At 37.2% G+C, this 20,240-nt stretch overlaps 2 protein-coding genes across 4 annotated transcripts; both read left to right on the top strand.

Moving 5' to 3' along the window:
* Window positions 1-770: 770 nt before the first annotated feature.
* hnrnpl2 (heterogeneous nuclear ribonucleoprotein L2) lies at window positions 771-11,561 on the top strand. 3 transcript variants are annotated; one of them, XM_042739054.1, is made up of 14 exons: window positions 771-927; window positions 1,481-1,599; window positions 1,693-1,930; window positions 2,051-2,136; window positions 2,640-2,736; window positions 3,064-3,136; window positions 6,501-6,533; window positions 7,295-7,363; window positions 7,600-7,856; window positions 7,942-8,063; window positions 8,499-8,700; window positions 8,787-8,844; window positions 9,009-9,113; window positions 11,142-11,561. In XM_042739054.1, exons 1-14 carry the CDS (start codon window positions 841-843, stop codon window positions 11,198-11,200), a joined length of 1,605 nt encoding a protein of 534 aa, XP_042594988.1. In that variant the 5' UTR covers window positions 771-840; the 3' UTR covers window positions 11,201-11,561. The 3 variants fall into 3 exon arrangements, with proteins under 3 accessions (XP_042594988.1, XP_042594989.1, XP_042594990.1); XM_042739055.1 differs by lacking the exon at window positions 6,501-6,533; XM_042739056.1 differs by lacking the exons at window positions 6,501-6,533; window positions 7,295-7,363.
* A 960-nt stretch (window positions 11,562-12,521) lies between these two features.
* Window positions 12,522-20,134, top strand: chchd2 (coiled-coil-helix-coiled-coil-helix domain containing 2). Its single transcript, XM_019111374.2, has 4 exons — window positions 12,522-12,742; window positions 13,586-13,847; window positions 15,062-15,239; window positions 19,807-20,134. The coding sequence occupies exons 1-4, from the start codon at window positions 12,696-12,698 to the stop codon at window positions 19,815-19,817; spliced, it is 498 nt and encodes a 165-aa protein (XP_018966919.1). The 5' UTR covers window positions 12,522-12,695; the 3' UTR covers window positions 19,818-20,134.
* Window positions 20,135-20,240: the final 106 nt, after the last annotated feature.

Below are 20,240 nucleotides of genomic sequence, written 5' to 3'. Positions count from 1 at the left end.
GTCTTGAAAAAGGCGGTTGCTAACAAGTGACTAAATGAGACTTCAGAGGTTCAGTGATGGGAAAATACCTCGTATACTAGATTTGTTCTTAAGCTCTAAAATAGACTTGAAAGAAAAAAAAACAATCTTTTGGAGAATTTGTAGAGAAGAGTTTTTGGTTATTGTTGCAGTTCAATAAATTGGTTACAGTCTTTGATTCTTCTATGTATCTGCATATTTATTTATCTATTTATTGTCCTCCTGATGATTGTTAATATATTAAATTTACACAATAGATAATCAGTCTTTTTTCCTTCTCAATCTTTTTCAATCTTGCACATTTGTAGTTAAACTAGAACATCTGTTTTTGTGAGAAAATGTTCGTGACCAACTTATTGTAACGTCAGGGGGCTGTTTCATAAAACTAGTTTACCAATAAGCCAGGCTTATTTAAGTTATTCTGATTTATTGTCACGTGTTTTGGTTTCCGAAAGCAGAATTACCACAGCTCAAGCTCAGACACTGTGGCAACTTATTCTGGGAAACTAACCTGCTGAGTTGAGTTCCTTTAAACACTGACCACATTGATATCAACACTGCAATGGGCTTCGCTTTCGTATGTAATATGTATCAAGTTCGCTGATAGAAGCTGAACGCTGTTCTAAACGACTACTGTAGTGTCCAATCATCGACCTCAACGTAGTGCCGCGCTGTTTTTATTGGTCTACAGTGGTGATTGACAGTTCCTGTCGGCCAGTAATATCGCCGGAACATTCTCCGGAAGGCGTCACCCCAGCCTGTCCCATTTTCTGTAGTTTTCGTCCATTTCAGTTTGATGCGCGTGAATCGTAACGGGACAACATGGCGACGCAGACGGCCCGCTACTACAGCGAAGGCGGCAGAGCAACAAAACGCCAAAAAACGGAAAGCGAGGGGGGAATGGCGACCGTAAGACAAATCTTTGCTTACACACTACCAGTTTTATGTTATTACGGACTTTATCTGACTTCTCTTTAGCTGGCTAGCGGGCTAAAATAGCACTGGTTAGCTAACAAGCTAACCAAACAATTGAGCTAACGTACAGCACACTGATTTTTCTGCACCAGAAGCATTACAAATATAAAACCATAAAATGATTATGTACCGAACCTTTGATGTGTTAGTAAGAAATGCTTTTATTTTCCACGCCACACATATATTCTGAAAAGCTTCTAAATGAATGGGTTATGCTGCACGTAACCGTAAACACATGAATTGTTCGTTGTTAATCACAACGAGCGGGAAAAATATAACGTAACGTTACATGACGATTAATACATATAAATTTATAGAACGTAACTTACTCAATTTGTACACCGTAAGAGCAATAACTTATACACCGCATGCACAAAGTGCGTGTTACACACAAATTGCAGTGTGTATTTAGAATATTTTCTTGTTATAAATTATGAATACTTACTTATTTCAGTTTACTGGACTAATCTGATGATTTATTTCATAGGAGGACTATGTTGACCCACACAAGACCCTCCCCTCTCTTGTGGTGCATGTCCGAGGTTTAGTGGACGGAGTTCTGGAGGCCGACATCGTTGAAGCCCTGCAAGAGTTTGGAACCATCAGGTAACTTGTGCTCCGTCTCCGTCGGATGTGCCATGCTGTAATTCTTCCTGTAGTGAAATGCAATGAGGGTCATATCTCTCCATCTCTCTGCAGTTATGTCGTACTCATGCCGAAGAAGCGTCAAGCCCTTGTTGAATATGAGGATATGAATGGGTCTTGCAATGCTGTTACTTATGCCAACGACAACCAGATCTACATCGCCGGACATCCTGCGTTTGTAAACTACTCTACCAGTCAGAAGATATCCAGGCCGGGAGACCCTGACGATTCCCGCAGTGTTAATAATGTTTTGCTACTTACAATCATGAACCCCATTTATCCCATTACCACGGTAATACCCACATCCACTGTGTAATGCTATTGATTCTTTTTATTATACAAAATGAGATTTTGATGAAATCCGGGAGCTCTCTGACCCTCCGTAGACACTAAAGTTCTTGTTGTTCCACAGGATGTTCTCTATACTATTTGCAACAACTGTGGTCCTGTTCAAAGAATCGTCATCTTTAGGAAGAATGGTGTCCAGGCCATGGTGGAATATCCTTTACTGTTTCAGACTGCAGATCAAAGCTGTTTGGTAGATTCTGCTAGCTGTAATTTGTGTTCATGAGTCATTACGCTCTTGTAAGTTAAGTTCGCTTCGCATGTGGACTATGAATGTCTTTGTTAGGAAGTTTCTGTCCAAACCAATTAACTTAAAGGGATAGTCCACCCAAAAATGAAAATAATATCATTAATTACTCACCCTCATGTCGTTCCAAGCCCGCAAGACCTTCGTTCATCTTCGGAACACAAAGTAAGATATTTTTGTTGAAATCCAAGAGCTCTCTGACCCTCCATCAGAAATTCCTTAATCTGTGTTCCGAAGATGAATGAAGGTCTTACAGGTTTGGAACGACATGAGGGTGAGTAATGACAGAATTTTCATTTTTCGGCGAACTAACCCTTTAAAGTATGTTGCCTTCCATGAATACTTTAAATAATAACCTCTGTAGTCAGGGAGCAAAACACTACCTTTGTTTTTCTTTAATTCCTCACACATTTGATTCCGTTCAGAGTGCCCAAAGGGCCAAGGCCTCGCTCAATGGGGCTGATATATACTCTGGCTGTTGCACACTAAAGATCGAGTATGCCAAGGTGAGCTTCATCTAAATTTACTGGGTGATAATGCTACAATAATTCACTCATTATTATGCAGACATACAATGCAAATGTGGTTTATTTTATTTATTTTGTAGCCAGTTAGAGGCAAAATCTCAAAGCAAGAAGTAAAAATAAAAACTAAAAGATTAATTAATCAATGCACCAGTATATAATAATAAACATAATAATGCATAATGAAATATTAATTTGACATTTTACCCACATATTTTAAGTAAATACTCTATTACCCATCCCTACTCAAGCTGGTAGAAAGATCATTTACAATGAATTTATTTTATTTACTTTTATTTTTACTCTTAGCCAACACGCCTTAATGTGTTCAAGAATGACCAGGACACATGGGACTACACCAATCCGAACCTGAGCAGCCAAGGTACCGTTTACTCTACATCTGCTCTGACATTCTCTGCGCCCTTACTGCCACTGTGGGGAAAATAAGTGGGTGGGATTGGGACATCTTAGAATCGCAGCAATGAATCCGCTGTTTCACCTCCCCTGTGCCGAGTGTTAGGCATACCAACGTCTACACCACGTTTTCTATGTTTTCGTGACTTTCTGAGGGGAAGATTAAGCTGTAATCCCTGTGGTCTTTAAGGCTTCCTCAGAATGTTGCCCTGCAGATATCTCACAAGCTTCCTTTTCCAGCAAAGCCTGTCATATGACAGTAGTGTAAGGGGCAAGTGGCTTACTGGGTTAGCACCATAGAGGCAGATCATCAGACACCTTTTACGGTTAACATGAAACTAGTTCAAAACTCATTTTACATTTCCAGGTGAAGTAATATTTAAGAAAAAACTGGAGGGTGACTTGATTTTTTTTTTATACGGAATTTATTAGACTCTGGAAAAAAAAAAAAAAAGAGTTTGAAGTCTTTTTCGAGCAGTGCTATGTTGTGATATGTTGTTCTTTGGAATAACATGCATTAATTAATTGTTCACAAAACAACAAGTAACATGTATTAAAAGTAAATGGGGACAATTATGATTTCATGTTGACTTCTGCGATTTTGTGATTTTGGCTGTGGGTATTCATGGGCAATGGTGTGCCCAAAGAAATTCCTGTTGCAAGCTAATTGCAGGTCAACGAACCAATGATCTTTTGAACAGGATGTTCTTTGGTGCTCGCTCCGGCCATTTGCCCCTCACATTCATGCGGTACATTTTAGAGTCCAAAACGAAAGCACAGAACTTTCCAGAATATCAAGTGCAACAACAGAACACTTCATACATCTGGAAACTGGACACATTTCCTAGATTTCACTGGAGACACAAGTGCCTCAGACTTCCACCACTGTACCAGTCATCAAACCACAACTGCCTCCTATACCTGCGAGAATATTTCTCCAGAAGGACAAACACGCATTTTACTCTCGTGAAACTGCAAGGCATCCTGACAAACACCTGATCACGCAACATTTAGCACTCATCACCTCCTACAGAAATGACACTGCCAGCGAAGACATTAAAGGATTTGGGGTTGTTGGTGCAAGTAGTTAAGGCTCCCACACCCATTCAACTTTCTCCCGTTGTTTCTTACGGGTCAAGAGCAAGACACACACCACCCTAACCTCACTGCTAACAAGGGATGATTTTGACACGCATCCTCAAGTGACACCACAACACAATGCAAACAGACCTCTTCTCTTCATTCATGTCAAACTGCTGACGTCCATAGACAAACAGCCTTCTCTGAACCTGTCTGTCTTTTCTGGGGTACGTCGTCTTTCTGTCTCGCTGTGCCGATCGTTACAACACAAACCCAGACACCTACAAATCGACATGCCTGATTCTTCACTCGTCAACAGCTGACGACACTAAACCACTCGAGACACTGAAGACACTGCAGACAACATTTTGACAAGCAGACGCACTGACATGCAGACAGCTGACACGTCAAGTTTTTTTTTTACTCAGTTAAGCCCTGACATTCTGCCCTGGAGGCTGTTGTTTCAGATACGCTCTCTTCCCCCCCAACATGTGTCCTCTTCCTCTAGTCCTTTCCTTTCACGATTCCTCCTCTCTCTTTCTGTCAATATGTGACATTTTTTCCCTTTTTTCCCCAGTCGTTTAACACCTTCCGTATGATGCAGGTTGGCTTTGTGTCTCTAGTGGAAGTACCAGTCAGTCTGAATTGGGCATAAATTGCTCCAGCTTTTCAACCACCATGGGAAGACAGGCATTGGAATGAGAATACGGCGTGTGTGCTGGCATCAGTGGAGCATTGAAACCCGTCTGAAACAAGGAAGATTACTTGGGAAATCAGTGGAATGGACTGGTGGGGGGAAGAAATGGAAAGTTCTTAAGTGCGATATGGAGGAGGATGCCATGAAGACGCTCAACAGTGGCTAATTTACGGCATGTTCTACTTGCCCCATCCTTCAACCCCCAACCCTTGCGTTTGTACTGTAAGTAACCCCAAGCTTCTGTTGTCTTGGAGTGATACGCTTCTAGTCTAATGTTTCATGGGGGTGTTTGACCAAATGTTTGACTAACTTGATCTTTTCCTTCCAGTTGAGTGTTGTGTTTTTTTGTCTTCCTCATTGGGCTACCATTTGATGTAGGTCAGCAAGGTGCATTAAAATGTATATTCCTGCGTTGGGTTGATCTTCTGGGAGCAATTTTATTATACTTGAGATGTTTTGCGTGATTAGTACCCCTTTTCCACCGACGGGGCGCTAGTTCCCATCCCTGGCACCATTTTGTGTTTACACTAATAATATGGCCCGCTATGCCACTAAAGCCCAGAATATACTTGAGTTTCATGCATTTGCTAGAGTGTGCGTAAAGTGTTCAGTGTGAATTTCTTCATCACCGTAATACTGTACGTGTGTATAGCTTCTCAACCATGCATATGTTAAGTTCTCATATGCGGCTAAATGTTTGCATTAAAAAGTTGCTCCACAAGGTGGCAACACTGTTTTGTAATTGCGGAAAAATAAAAAAAGGAATGGATGAGAAGGAACAACAATGTACAGCAAACGCCAGCAACAATATACAACTGCGTTGACAAGAACAAAGACATTTTATCGGTCGTACATTCTGGAGAGAAATTGCGCAGACAGTGGACAGTGATGAAACTTTACTGTGCGTGTGTCAGTCGCCCGTGATTGCTGTCAAATAGAGGATACTTTGAAACGCTGTGTGAACGGCATAAGCTGAGCTTTCGCTTCAAAACTGAAGTATTCTTTGGGCTTAGAATCATGGTTGAGGGATGAGATATTCTCCGTGCCATGTAAAAGTTTGTCTAATCACTCTGTCTAATGTAAAACAGAACCAGATCGCACAAACTAAATTATCACATTGCTAAATTTCCCGAGCTGCCCAACTACTTCATTTTATATATAAATTAAATAAGAGTAAGGCAGTTATATCAAAGCTAGCTTGTGATTACATAGTCACAGAATTGCTTTAAATATAAAAGTGTATTTTCAAAAGTAGTAATTACGACTTGAAAGCAAAAGACGTAATTTGCCATGTTCGTTTGCAATGAAGTGATGTAATAAGTAAAAAACAGAGTCAGTTTTGAGACCCAGCTGAGAATGATCACCAGCACCATTTTGGTGGTAAAGTGGGTATAGGAGAAGAGAGGCCTGCCATCATTTCAGTTGCATCTATTGTAAACAGCAATGGTAATAAAGGCATGGTGCATTTAAGATGCTAAATAGAGTAAGAAACTTGTTATGTGATTGTTCAGAAATGTCCGTGAGATTGATGTTTGCACTGTGTGTACCTGAACAGGTGCAGATGCTGATGGCAATGGTGGCAATCAAGGTGTGTGTCTGCAGTAGACATTCTGTCCTCCCCCACCCACACACTACCAAACATAATATATGACATAAATACATTGTCAGCCAACACAGCAGTTTGTTCGGGGCTGGTACACCCCAAAAGAAAGCCTGTATGTTTATTAGCCAGCTGGCTGTGATAGACAGGTTTGTAAGTAGTCATAGGTCCGTCTCACGAAACCTGTCGTAACATGACATTTCACCCTAAAACTAATAGAATGAAACACATTTTAAATAAAGAAAATGAATCCTGTAATTATCATTAATATAAAAAACCCACCTCAATTACAAGTCTCATTACTGTAATTCAAAAAGACTCACACTGCTGTAAATGTACCGTAGTCTTTTTAAGCCCCATTGGCGATGTTTATACAAAAGGACAGAAGATGTTCAGATGTTATGATAAGGACAGTTTAAGGAGAAAATGGGCTTGATTTGTCACGAAGATTTTACCATACAAAATGCAGTGATTTAAAAGTAGGTTTCATTTTCTTTACACAAATGTACTTTTTTTTTTGTGTGAAATGTAACCCTAATATTATCGGCCCTTTTTTCTGGTTACTTATGTGTCCCCTTCTCTGCTGAACTTAAAGCTCATGCCAGTCACATTAACATTCACAAAGTCAGTGTCCTGTCCTGTCGCCTCTCAGCGAACTCATCTTTCACTCTCTCTCTCTCTCTCCCCCACTCTCTTTTTGGCCCCTCCCCCTTTCCTTTCTTGGCCCTCTTCCTTCTCTCGCCTCTCAGATATGAACGCCAACCCCAACAAGCGCCAGAGGCAGCCGGCTCTGCTGGGAGACCACCCTCCAGAGTATGGTAAGGCTTGCGGGGGCACACGTGTTAACACATTTGCCTCATTTGCTCGCAAACAGGGGAGTGGATGTTAAAACGAGAACAAATTGGGGTGCTTTTATCACAGTGGCAGCAAGATGGTGCTGTGTTGACGTTAAAACTTAAACTAAAGTGAAGGGTGTATAAAATGTTTGTTTACCCCCATCCTGCCCACAACCCCCTGCCCCAACGTGGTCTGTTTGTCGTGTGTGGATTCTCAGGAGGTTATCACGGATACCAAGACGAGAGCTACGGCGCTCCCTACGAAGGCCGACGGATGGGGCCGCCCGTGGGTGGTCCAAGGCGTGGTGGAACCAGTCAGCGTTACGGTGCACAGTACGGCCCCCCACCTCCGCCCCCGGGTGAATATGGCGCACATGCAGACTCACCGGTGATCATGGTGTATGGCCTGGAGCCCTCAAAAATAAACGCAGACAGGGTCTTCAACATCTTCTGCCTGTTTGGAAATGTGGAGCGGGTATGTAGAACAGCTAAAAGAAAGTTGGATACCATCAAAATGCAAACAATTTTATCTGAAATCCACTTTTGCCCTTTTAATGTAGGTGAAATTCATGAAGAGCAAGCCTGGAGCTGCTATGGTGGAGATGGGAGACTGCTATGCTGTGGATCGTGCCATCTCACATCTCAACAACAACTTCCTGTTCAATCAGAAGCTCAATGTTTGGTAATTGGTGCAATCGTTCAAGTTGGAGTTTTTCCAAATTTTGTAATAATAGCAGCCTGATTCATTACATAGTGTCTAATAGAAGAAAATAAGATTCAGATAGTTTGAATATATTTGTGACAGCTTTGCTATTTATTATGTTTAATCATTAAAGGCATTAAAAATGCTTCCATTGTGTTAAGATACTGAAGGTTTGTCTAGATTTTTTTTTAACTCTACGGTAAAAGAATTTGAATGAAATCAAAGAATCAAAGTGTTAAAATTGTTTTGTCTAATTTTATACATTAGTTGTTTTTTTTAACATTATGGGAATATAAGAATTTGAAGAGAATTTAAAGTAAAATGCAAATTTTATTTATTTTTAAAAATGACTTCATATGTATACATACTACTTCACTACAGCTGTTTGATCCGTTGTTTTGTTGTTTGTGTCAGTGTGTCTAAGCAGCAGGCCATCATGCCCGGTCAGTCCTATGAGCTGGAAGACGGGACCAGCAGCTTCAAAGACTTTCACGGGAGCAGAAATAACCGTTTCACTTCTCCAGAGCAGGCAGCAAAGAACCGCATTCAGCATCCCAGCAACGTCCTACACTTTTTCAACGCTGCACCCGAGGCTTCACCAGACACCTTTACCAGGGTCAGTTCACCATACAGGAAGTCAGGACCTTTCTTGTCACATGATGTTAGTTGATGTGTACATTTACCACCTTCATCTGTTTTCAGATCTGTGAAGAACTTGGGGTAAAGAGCCCTTCCAACGTCAAACCTTTTGCAGCTAAAGGTATGTGAAAATGTGCTGTCTTTAATCCGGTGTATTGTAAATAACGGCATAGAAAGCCAAACTCGGCATGAAATCATTAAAAGTGTGTCCTATTAACTGCTAATGTCATCCATGCCCCTTCATTATTGTAATGTGTCCACTGCCTCTTTTTCTTTAATGTATAGGTTCCACATCAGAGAGGAGTTCATCGGGGCTTCTGGAGTGGGAGTCTGTTAACGACGCCATGGAAGCTCTTGCTATGATGAACCATTACCAGATGAAAAACCCCAGTAAGTGACTTCATCATCTATTTTAGATTTTGTTGGCATTATTTGTTGTGTCAGGGTTTCCTACAAAATTAAAGCAAATTTAATAAATGAAAATGTATGTATTTGGCTGATGGGGTGGGCAATATGGCCATAATTTTGCTGACCAAATTTCATGGTATGAGAAATTGATATCACTCTAACTATATATATATATATATATGTATATGTATGTATGTGTGTGTGTATATATATATACATATATACAGTACAGGTCAAAAGTTTGGAAACATTACTATTTTTAATGTTTTTGAAAGAAGTTTCTTCTGCTCATCAAGCCTGCATTTATTTGATCAAAAATACAGAAAAAAATGTAATATTGTGATATATTATTACAATTTAAAATAACTGTTTTTAAATTTATTATACTTTAAATTATCATTTATTTATGTGATGCAAAGCTGAATTTTTAGGATCATTATCACATGATTCTTTAGAAATCATTCTAATATGATGATTCATTATCAAACTTGGAAACAGTTCTGCTGCTTAATATTTTTTCAGAACATGTGATACTTTTTTAGGATACTTTGATGAATAAAAAGAAAAAAAAAAAGAAAAGAAGCTATGTTTTTAAAATATAAATATTTTGTAATAACAATATACACTACTGGTCAGTAATTTGGGGTCAGTAATTTTTTTTTCTTTCTTTTTTTTTTAAATAAAATCAATACTTTTATTCAGCAAGGATGTGTTAAATTGATAAAAAGTGATAGTAAAGAAAATATATTATTAGAATATATTATTAGATTTTTTTATTTTATTTTGACTAAATGCAGTTCTTTTTAACATTTTATTCATCAAATATATTAGACAGCAGAACTGTTTCCAACACTCATAATAAATCAGAATATTAGAATGATTTCTAAATGATCATGTGATAGACTGGATGTTACATGTGACACTGAAGGCTGGAGTAATGATGCTGAAAAATTCAGCTTTGCATCACAGGAATAAAGTATATTTTTAAAGTATATTCAAATAGAAAACTATTATTTTAAGTTGTAATAATATTTCACAATATTACTGTTTTTTCTGTATTTTTGATCAAATAAATGCAGGCTTGATGAGCAGAAGAAACTTCTTTCAAAAACATTAAAAATAGTAATGTTTCCAAACTTTTGACCTGTACTGTATATATAGTTGTTTTAATTTTGTCATTAAAAATAAGAACAAAAGCAATTTACAAACAATAGGACAAATACAATAGAACAAAGATACGAATTAAACATTTTTCAGATACAGTAGGTTTTATTCAGTGTGATGTAAGAAATAAAATAGAAGTTGAATAATCAAGTGTAAACCTAAAACGCTGCATAGTCTTCACTGTATGAATCATATATAAATTGATTCTTATTAAAGATTCAAATTGTTTAGTTGAGCAGTGAGTGATTTTCTTGTTTTTTATTGTTTGATTAATATTCATGACACAGACAGCAGAATTTAAATTAGGCTGCTGTCCCTTTTAAGACCGAATGCACAGATCCAGTATACAGATTATCCAGCTGTTTACTTTTACTTAAAGGTGCTGTATGTAGGATTGACACAGAGTGGTTGAACTAGGTACTGCAGCCCAAAATCAAAATATTGGAGAGGGATTTTTCCCCCGGCCCCTCCTCCTCAGACTTGATGCACACACAGGTTGCCAGATTGACGACACAAACGGGAACGAGCACACTTGACGAATGAAATTAAATGCGCTGTGTTTTTCGCCAACTGGCAACCCAGGGAGCCAAAATACAATTGGGTAAACTGGCAGTGGGCGGGTTTCACAAACCAAAACAAACACCCGGCATTCCGGAACGCACACTTTCAAAGGAGAATAACTGACTGTAGTTATACAATAGACTGTTTTTAATTCTCCAGGATGATTGTAATTTGCAACATTAATGTGTATATCTCTGTTCTTACTTGGCCGCACTTTTCCCACTGCACACCGCTTTAATGTTAAAAAAATGTGGACTTATCCTTTGTTTCTGTTTCTCTCTGCAGATGGCCCCTACCCATATACACTCAAGCTGTGCTTCTCTACTGCACAGCATGCAAACTGAACAGCATCTCGTCACCACGACGTCCCCGTGTCATCGCTCACCCCATCACTTCACCTTCCTGCTACTTTATTGTCCTTACTGGCTCAGTTGTGTGAGTGGGTGTGCAGACGTGTTGAGTTAATCTTAAGTTGACTGAGCCGCAACACAAGCGTAAAAGAGTAAAACTGACTGAACGCATTGTTTTTAACGGAAGAAATGCTTTTGTACCAGTATTTTGGTTTTGTTACTGTTTTCTTTTTTTTATTGCTTGCCATGATTGACTGTTAGCTGTGGGCTCAGCACCTCACTTTTAGAAATGTCACTCTGTAAAGACTGCATTTTTCTTTCTTTTTTTGACTAAAATAAAAATAGTGATAATGGGTCTCTGTTGTTATTGCTTTTGCAGGGGAAGAATTGTGAGTCACGTTTAAAAATGTTTTACAAAAGTTTTTCTTTCTTTCAAAAGCTGCTGGATGTTATTGCCCAGTGTATATTTGGAATCTGGAAAATAAAATGTAATCCGTTTAATAAAGAAATAATCTGCATATTCAAAAATGGCTATTGCCGCTTGCTGATAACTTACACATGTGTATACCGGGGTTCCAAGAGTCCAGGAAATATTAGACTTTTAAAATTGTGATTCCCAGGCTTTAAAAACTCACAGAAATGTAACTGATATTTCTGTGGTCGAGGTATATTTCTCTGATAATCATGTGCAAGGCCTAGAAACCCAGATAATCCAATGAGATGCTTTCAGATCAAATGAATGAGAAGTTCTACAGTGATAGAGAAGGTCATGGTTTCTCATGATCGTTAAATCAGATGCAGACTCGCCGATCTAAAATGACAAAACTATGATGGGCTGATATCTAGCCAAAAGTCAGATTTTAATAACTATAAAATTGGTATTGAATTTTTTTCCTGTACTGTGCTGTTTTATATATTTGCGTCTGTATATAATTTGTATACTCGCAAAATAATACTAATAGTGAATAAAAAAAAAAAAACGCTTCAGTCGCAGTTAAGTGATAAGGAAGAAAAGGAATAAATTATATTATTACTAAACCTGAATTATGTTTTATATGCATTGCACATTATGTTGATTTTTTTAATTTTTAAAACCCCTCTGACTTGTGCTTCTTAACAATTATGAGCAAATAATTTACGAGCAAAACACTATCAAAGCTAATACAGTTTGCATCTCATTGTTGAAAATATCTTATACAAACTATACGATTATTATTACAAAATATGATAGCAATAGTAAGTTTTATTTAATTGAAGATCAACATAAATAAAATTTCACTTCGTTGCGGCATATTCCGGAAGTACAGCATGCGCATGAGCGGATGTCAAGCGTTATGATGTAATACGCTGGAACGTTCCCGGATTAGAAGTACAGTGCGAGCTGCGAAGGTCAGTAGCGCTCTGACAGAGTTACAGTAATAATAAAACAACATAATTTTTTTTTTGCGAGTCTTGGATCTTTTTCTGAAATAAGTCATAAAACAGCAACATGCCAAGAGGAAGCCGAAGCAGAACTTCGAGGATGAGTCCTCCAAGGTGAGCGGGTTATCACGAGCCCACGTCACTTGTGTCCGTGCTAGTCATGCGTCAGTTACGTGAATTAACGCACTTAACCAACAGTTTAAATAAGGAACACACTCCTTTACCATCACCGACAGCTACAGAAGACAAACTCTCTTAATGTCTCTTTAAGCATATTAGTTATCAGCAATAGTGATGGTGATTGCAGGCACATACATAGCTTGCATTTATATGAACACGAGTGTGTGTGAACGAGGCGGCTTTGGATCATATTTGTTTACAATATCAAATCTAATACAATCTATAACATTTTTAATTATTCTCTGCCCTGAAATGTTTCATTTAAGCGGTATTAGACGCATACTTGCAAGTGAAAGCTCGAGTTTTAAGTAGAAATGAATCTTTTATGAAAATGCAGTGGTTTTATAATTCTAGGATTCTGTGTATTAAATCATTTTTGCTTTAATTTTTTATTCTTAAAACTTACAGGCTTTAGTTAAATATGAAAAATGATTCAGGTTTTTAAATATTAGTATTGAACATTAGATGAGAAGAAAATTGTATCTAAATAAAGGAGGAAATTAACAGGCATCAGTAAATATTTATTAATTGTTGACTAATAATTGTACAAAATCTACTGACAAATATCTAAAAAATAAATAAATAAAATTTCATACTGTACCCATATGTATTGTGCAACCACCTAGAACACCCTAGCAACCGTATAGGAACAACAGTTATATAAAAAACATCAAATACTGATGATAACTAAAATCTGTCATTGAAATGCATTAGCGTGTGAACCTTGTATTAAGAGATCTCACTGTACAGATAGATGATGGTGTGTTTTCTCTCTAGTTACTCCTCCCCGTCACCTCCACCAATGGCTAGAGCAGCTCCTCCGCGCTCCTACGCCCCGGCGCCCGCTCCTCCTCCACCATCGGCGGTGGCGGCTCCTGCTGCTGCTCCCCGTCAGCCGGGGATGTTCGCTCAGATGGCGTCCACCGCGGCGGGCGTTGCGGTCGGCTCTGCTGTCGGACACACGATAGGTCACGCCATGACCGGTGGCTTCAGCGGAGGTGGAAACTCAGAGGCTGCCAGGCCTGATGTCACCTATCAGGTAAACACAAAGCCAAACTACCTGTTTGAATAGTTACGCTCCGCTCTCCCGTGAGAAAAGGTAGTACACTTTTGCAACTTGTCACAGAAATAATGTCCTTTGAACTGCAAGCTGATGTTTTTGGAGTCCCTCAGTTGTCCTCAGTGCGAAAAGGTTCTCAAAATCATACAGTCATTGTTGGAAAGGGTTCAAATACACAAAAATGTTGAAAAAAACTCATGATGAACTATCAATTATCACTAAAAAAAAAAAGCTGTTGTTGATTATTTATTATTAATAATGGGGGTGTTGTATTGTTTGGTGGGATAATTTGTATAAATTCAACTATTATTGTCTCTTGTAAACATCTTACATGGAATATCTTATTCAGGTCAGTACTAAATAAACAATAATATGTATTTTGTATGATGCCTCTTATTTTGGTAAAATAATGAACATTTTGCAGATTCTGCAAGGTGTATGTAAACTTTTGACTTCAACTGTATGTCATGTATCTAAATATATTTGAAGTGTAGTCCATTTAAAATATATTAACTGAAAAAGTAATAACGTTAGTTACAGTTATAATCAAGTACTTTACATGTGGCTAAGTATGTTGGTCAACAAATCAAAATAAGTGCATGACATGAAATGTAATGTAAATTGTATGTTATTACAAAGGTTTTTTATGTGCACTTTTTAAAGTGTGTTAATCACTCTTAGGTGTATTTTTATTTCATTAAGATTATTTCATTATCTGCAAGTACAGTTTTAAAAATGTACGGAAACGCTTTATTTTATGGTGTCTTTGTTACAATGTAATTATAAATTTAAGTACTAAGTAATATTAGTTAGCTACATGTACTTACCATATGCTTAGGGTTAGAATGAGGGTTTGGTTTGGGGTTAGTTGCATGTAATAATGCTTAATTTGTTGTTATTAATAAAGTAAGTACATGCAATTTGCAACAAGGACACCGTGAAGTATCAAATATACTTCCGAGAAGGGAAGTTGTGCACATTCAGTACATTTAAGCACTTCTTAGTACAGTCTCTCAAAATATTTTTTTAAACCCTTGTATAGATGTTTTGTCTGACAAACATCATGTACAGCCATGCATTAATAATTATGTTCATCTTTTAAATCTGGTTGATCTTGCTAAATGATTTTAGGATTTCTGCGTTCAAATAACAATATAATCCTGAAAGCTTCTTTATCCTAAACATTCCCACAGGAACCTTACCAGGCTCAGCCCATGTACCAGCAGCAGCAGCCATCCATGTACCAGCAGCAGGAGCAGAGTCCCTGTGCATATGAGCTGAAGCAGTTCATTGAATGCGCTCAGACACAGAGCGACCTCAAACTCTGTGAGGGCTTCAGCGAAGTACTAAAGCAATGCAAATTCTCCAATGGTATGTACACAGATGTTGTTAGTGGCACCAGTTTGCAAAATTGTATAATTAAGTCTAGTCTATTAATTTATATAGCACATTTAAAAACAACAGACGTTGGCCAAAGTGCTTTACATATCAAACATAGGGCATACAATCTAAAAATTGTAAAACAATCGCAAAATTACATAAAATAAATTACAATCAAATGCAAGATAGAAGAGATATGTCTTTAAATGAAGAACTCGGCGGGCCAAACAATATCACTTCAGTCTTCAGTCCACTCCTTAATATCATTAAAAAATGCAAAGTAGGGTTGCACAATTAATTGAATTTCTAATCGCGATTACAATTAAGGATGCCACAATTACGTAACCATTCAAAGCGCAATTAATTGTTCAAAGTCCACTTATGTTATTCTGCACACTTAAGATATGTTTTTTTCTTTCTACATGTTATCTTAAGGGTTTTTCCATTGTTTTAGTTTTAGTATAACATTATAATACCATTCATATTTTTACTTTTTTTATAATTTAAAGAAGAAACCAATCCGATGTATATTTGACATTTGAGGCTTAATAGTATAGAAAAGCACTTAAGGTTTTTTCAGTTAGTGTTTTCAGCTTGTTTATTTTCATATAAAAATACGGCATGCAGTTGCATCAAACAAAGCATTGTTCAATGTAAATTGTGATAATCGTAATTAATAATTGCTATTACAATTTCAAGAGAATAATCGACAATTAAGATTTTTGTCATAATCGTGCAGCCCTAATGCAAAGAGAGACTGTAAGGCTGAATTACCCCCCATTTTTATAGACAGATAAAGCTGTGTATCATCAAAATAAAGATAATAATATACATTGTTTCTGACAGATATCAGCCAAAGGAAGCATGTAAATAGAAAATAAAGCTGGACCCAGTATTGATCCTTGTGGAACCCCACACTTCATTTGAGCAGAAGAGAATGTACAATTTCCTAATTCAACAGAAAAAGTTATCCTAGAGAGATATGAATTAAACCAGTTAAGAGCATTACCTTGGATCCTAGCTCACAGTCTAAAGCCCTCCATCAGTATTTTATGTATTATGTATCACTTGCAGCTGTCAAATCAAGTAAAACCAAAATTGCACACTTTCCCGAATCGACAGCCAAAAACAGATCATTAGACACTTTGAGAAGGCCCGACTCTGTACTGTGCTGGGCCCTAAATCTTGATTGGAACTTATCAAAAATACCATTTCCATTTAAATGAATAGAAAGCTGTTGAAAGACAACCCTCTCTAGAATTTTTGACAGGAAAGATAGTTTTGAAATTGGCTGGTATTTCTTTAAATCAGATGAATTCAAATTGGATGCAGGATGGCACAACACCGCTCAGTAAACTAGAGTTCACAACTGACAAAAGATGTAGGCCAGCCATGTCCAATTCCTGAATAAGGAGACACTGAGTGGGCTTCATATGGCCGACTAAGTCCATAAAATCAAATCGTTTAAACTCACTTAAATAATGTACTTTGAGGGTAGGATGATGTCTGGAGGTAGAATACTAGCTCTAAGTATATCAGTTTTGTTAATAAAAAAAAAACATGTTGTTTGAGTGATATCAAGACCAGTAGCTAAATCAGGATTTAAAACTGAATCTATTGTTTTGAATAACGCTTTAGGATTATTAGGAATCTTATGAGATCAGAGAAATATTTGATCTTTGCAGCTTTAACTGCTTTCTGATACTTAATCATAGCTCCTTTCAGTATATCATAAGACACCTGCAGCTTATCTTTCCTCCATTTCCTCTCTGCTTTCCTCCACAATTGTCGGAGGCAGCGAGTATCGTTATTCAGCCATGGCTGTGGACCTAGGATTTAAAAAGGAGCGCATGAATCCATAATAACATTACAGGTGGAATCAAACCTTGACATCGAGTCATTTATACCCGCACCATAAGACTGGGGCAGAGCTGGAAATAAAGTTTAAGTCTTTGAAAATAAACTGGCTGTTGAAGATTTCAAACCACGAACATACCGTCTTGGTGGCTTACAATTGAAAAAGGAACTAGAAACTGAAATACTAAAAAACAACTGGATTATGATCAGAAAAACAAGCATCCTCAATATCTACATTCAAAACTGGAACACCCAGGAAATTGTTTTATAGTGAAATTAATTGAGTCAATGAAATGTAGAGACCATGGGTTTTTTGGAACAACAGATGTGCAAAATAAAATCACCAAAATTATTAAAATCCTCTCAAAACTCGTTACAATTGCAGTTAGAAACTCTGAACATTCATGAATAAACAGTTTGTTATATTTCGGTGGTCTATATACAAGTAACTGGACAATTTAAATCAGATTTAACTTACTGCATCTCAAAACTAGAATAATCATGTACTGCTAATAAATGACATTTTAGACTGCTAAGTTTATTTGTAGTTTTTGAGTGCAGTGCAGAAGTTTTAAAATATGAAGAATGGAGTGAAACTTGCACCTATTTGTCTAATGTAGACTAGTTTTTTAGTCAATTATATGTGACTAATAGAATGTTATTTATTTTATTTATTTGCTGTCAAGGCATTTGTTATTAGAAATCGACTGATACTCGTTTATCACTGGATATATTGAACAATGTTTACACTTTTTTTAGCTTGATCGGAGTAAAGTGTTAAATGGGTGTCTGCTGGTTCATTAAAGAATAGCTGGCAAAAACAGAATTACTTTGCTGTGTGTTCAGCAGTGTTTCCTAACTACATAATGTACTGTTCACGTTAATAACATTATTAATGGTTCTAGTAACGTGGATTCTCATCTTGATATTATTACAGCAATATTTTTTAATTGTTTAAAGGTATACTCCACCCCAAAATGAAAATTTTGTCAGTAATCACTTACCCCCATGTCGTTCCAAACCCGTAAAAGCTTTGTTCGTCTTCCGAACACAATTTAAGATATTTTGGATGAAAACCTGGAGGCTTGAGACTGTCCCACAGACTGCCAAGTAAATAACAGTTTACACAACTACCAGATCCTGAAACAAATAATGAACTGGTTTAATTTAGGCTTTTTTAACGAAAAGATGAACAAAAGTCCTACAGGCTTGAAGAGACACGAGGGTGAGTAAATGATGATTTCTGGGTGAAATATCCCTTTAAACTACCTTTATTTTAAAAGGTTTCGGTATTAACCATTTGTAGTTAACAAAGTTAAAGGGATACTCCACCCCAAGTATCCCAATATTTTTTAATTGTTTAAAGGGATACTCCACCCCAAAATGAAAATTTTGTCATTAATCACTTACCCCCATGTCGTTCAAAAGTGGTAGTAGATTTGTTTTTTTTTGTTAAATGATTTAAGATATTTTGGATGAAAACCGGGAGGCCTGTGACTGTCCCATAGACTGCCAAATAAATAACAGTGTCGAGGTCCATAAAAGGTATGAAAGTCATCGTCAGAATACTCCATCTGCCATCAGACATGCAATCTGGGTTATATGAAGCGACGGGAACACTTTTTGTAAGCGAAGAAAACAAAAATGATGACTTTATTCAACAATTCCTTTGTCAACAGTCTCCTCTGTGTCTCTCCATATCACCGTATCCTGTGTATGCTCTTCTGTATCATCCGCGCCACAAGGGTGCGCTGTTTCTACATGTATTAAGCTTTGATTTGAAAGAAAACAATGCATCCTTGTGGCGTGGATGATACAGAAGAGACTGTTGACAAAGGAATTGTTGAATAAAGTTGTTATTTTTGTTTTCTTCGCTTATAAAAAGTGTTCACGTTGCTTCATATGACCCAGATTGCATGTCTGATGGCAGATGGAGTATTCTGATGATGACTTTCATAATTTTTATGGTCTGTGGCACTGTTATTTACTTGGCAGTCTATGGGACAGTCACAGGCCTCCCGGTTTTTATCCAAAATATCTTAAATTGTGTTTCGAAGACGAACAAAGCTTTTATGGGTTTGGAACGACATGGGGGTAAGTGATTAATGACAAAATTTTCATTTTGGGGTGGAGTATCCCTTTAACTCCTGTTAACTACAAATGGTTAATACCGAAACTTATTAAAATAAAGGTAGTTTAAAGGGATATTTCACCCAGAAATCATAATTTACTCACCCTCGTGTCTCTTCAAGCCTGTAGGACTTTTGTTCATCTTTTCGTTAAACAAACCTAAATTAAACCAGTTCATTATTTGTTTTAAGATCTCTTTCTGAAGCTGGTAGTTGTGTAAACTGTCGATGGAGAGACAGAAATGTCTCTGATTTAATTCAAAATATCTTCATTTGTGTTCTGAACATGAATGAAAGGGTTACGGGTTGTGAACAACGTTAGGGTGAGTAAATGATTTTCTGTTTAACGTGAACCATTCTATTTATTCATTCTTTACATTATCTCTCGTTGCAATATATGGTGTATGCGACACAATTTTGTAGATTATGTAGTGGACTAGCCTACATCAGTTCGCTTCAACAACATTCCTTTGCTGTATTTTTTTCCATTATCATAGTTTTTCAATGGATATGGGTTGTATTGCTTTAAAGTAATTAAAAGATTGATTTATTTTTTCCCCCTTTTCCTACAGGACTGTCATGAGGTTAGGATCGGAGACACGAACACGACTATCCCATAGCCATTCACCGTCTGCTTGCTTCTGGAAAATGATTCCTCTAAAAAAATGCATCTCAATCAGATATTAGGGCCTATGTGGAAAATTAAAGAAGAATGCTGTGTAACGTATATGATGCATAGTATTTAAATATCTGGTGATTTTATTTTATTTCTTTCTGCTTGAGTTACTGTAGAAGAGATCACAATGTGTATTTCTCTGCAGGAGAATTTGTGATATTATTAAAACATGTTTAATTCAAATGATGTGGTCTTTAATAGTGAATAAAAGGATCAGAAACTCACAAGTGCTCTTGCTGTCATTTCTATTCAAATATAGCATAACCATAGCCTTATTTAAATATAGTCATTTATGCAGTTAGCTGACACTACAGTCATCTCAGCTTCTGT

The sequence above is a fragment of the Cyprinus carpio genome, chromosome B15 (assembly GCF_018340385.1).
Source record: "Cyprinus carpio isolate SPL01 chromosome B15, ASM1834038v1, whole genome shotgun sequence".
NCBI lineage: Eukaryota > Metazoa > Chordata > Actinopteri > Cypriniformes > Cyprinidae > Cyprinus > Cyprinus carpio.
This window is presented reverse-complemented; position numbering and strand designations above follow the sequence as displayed.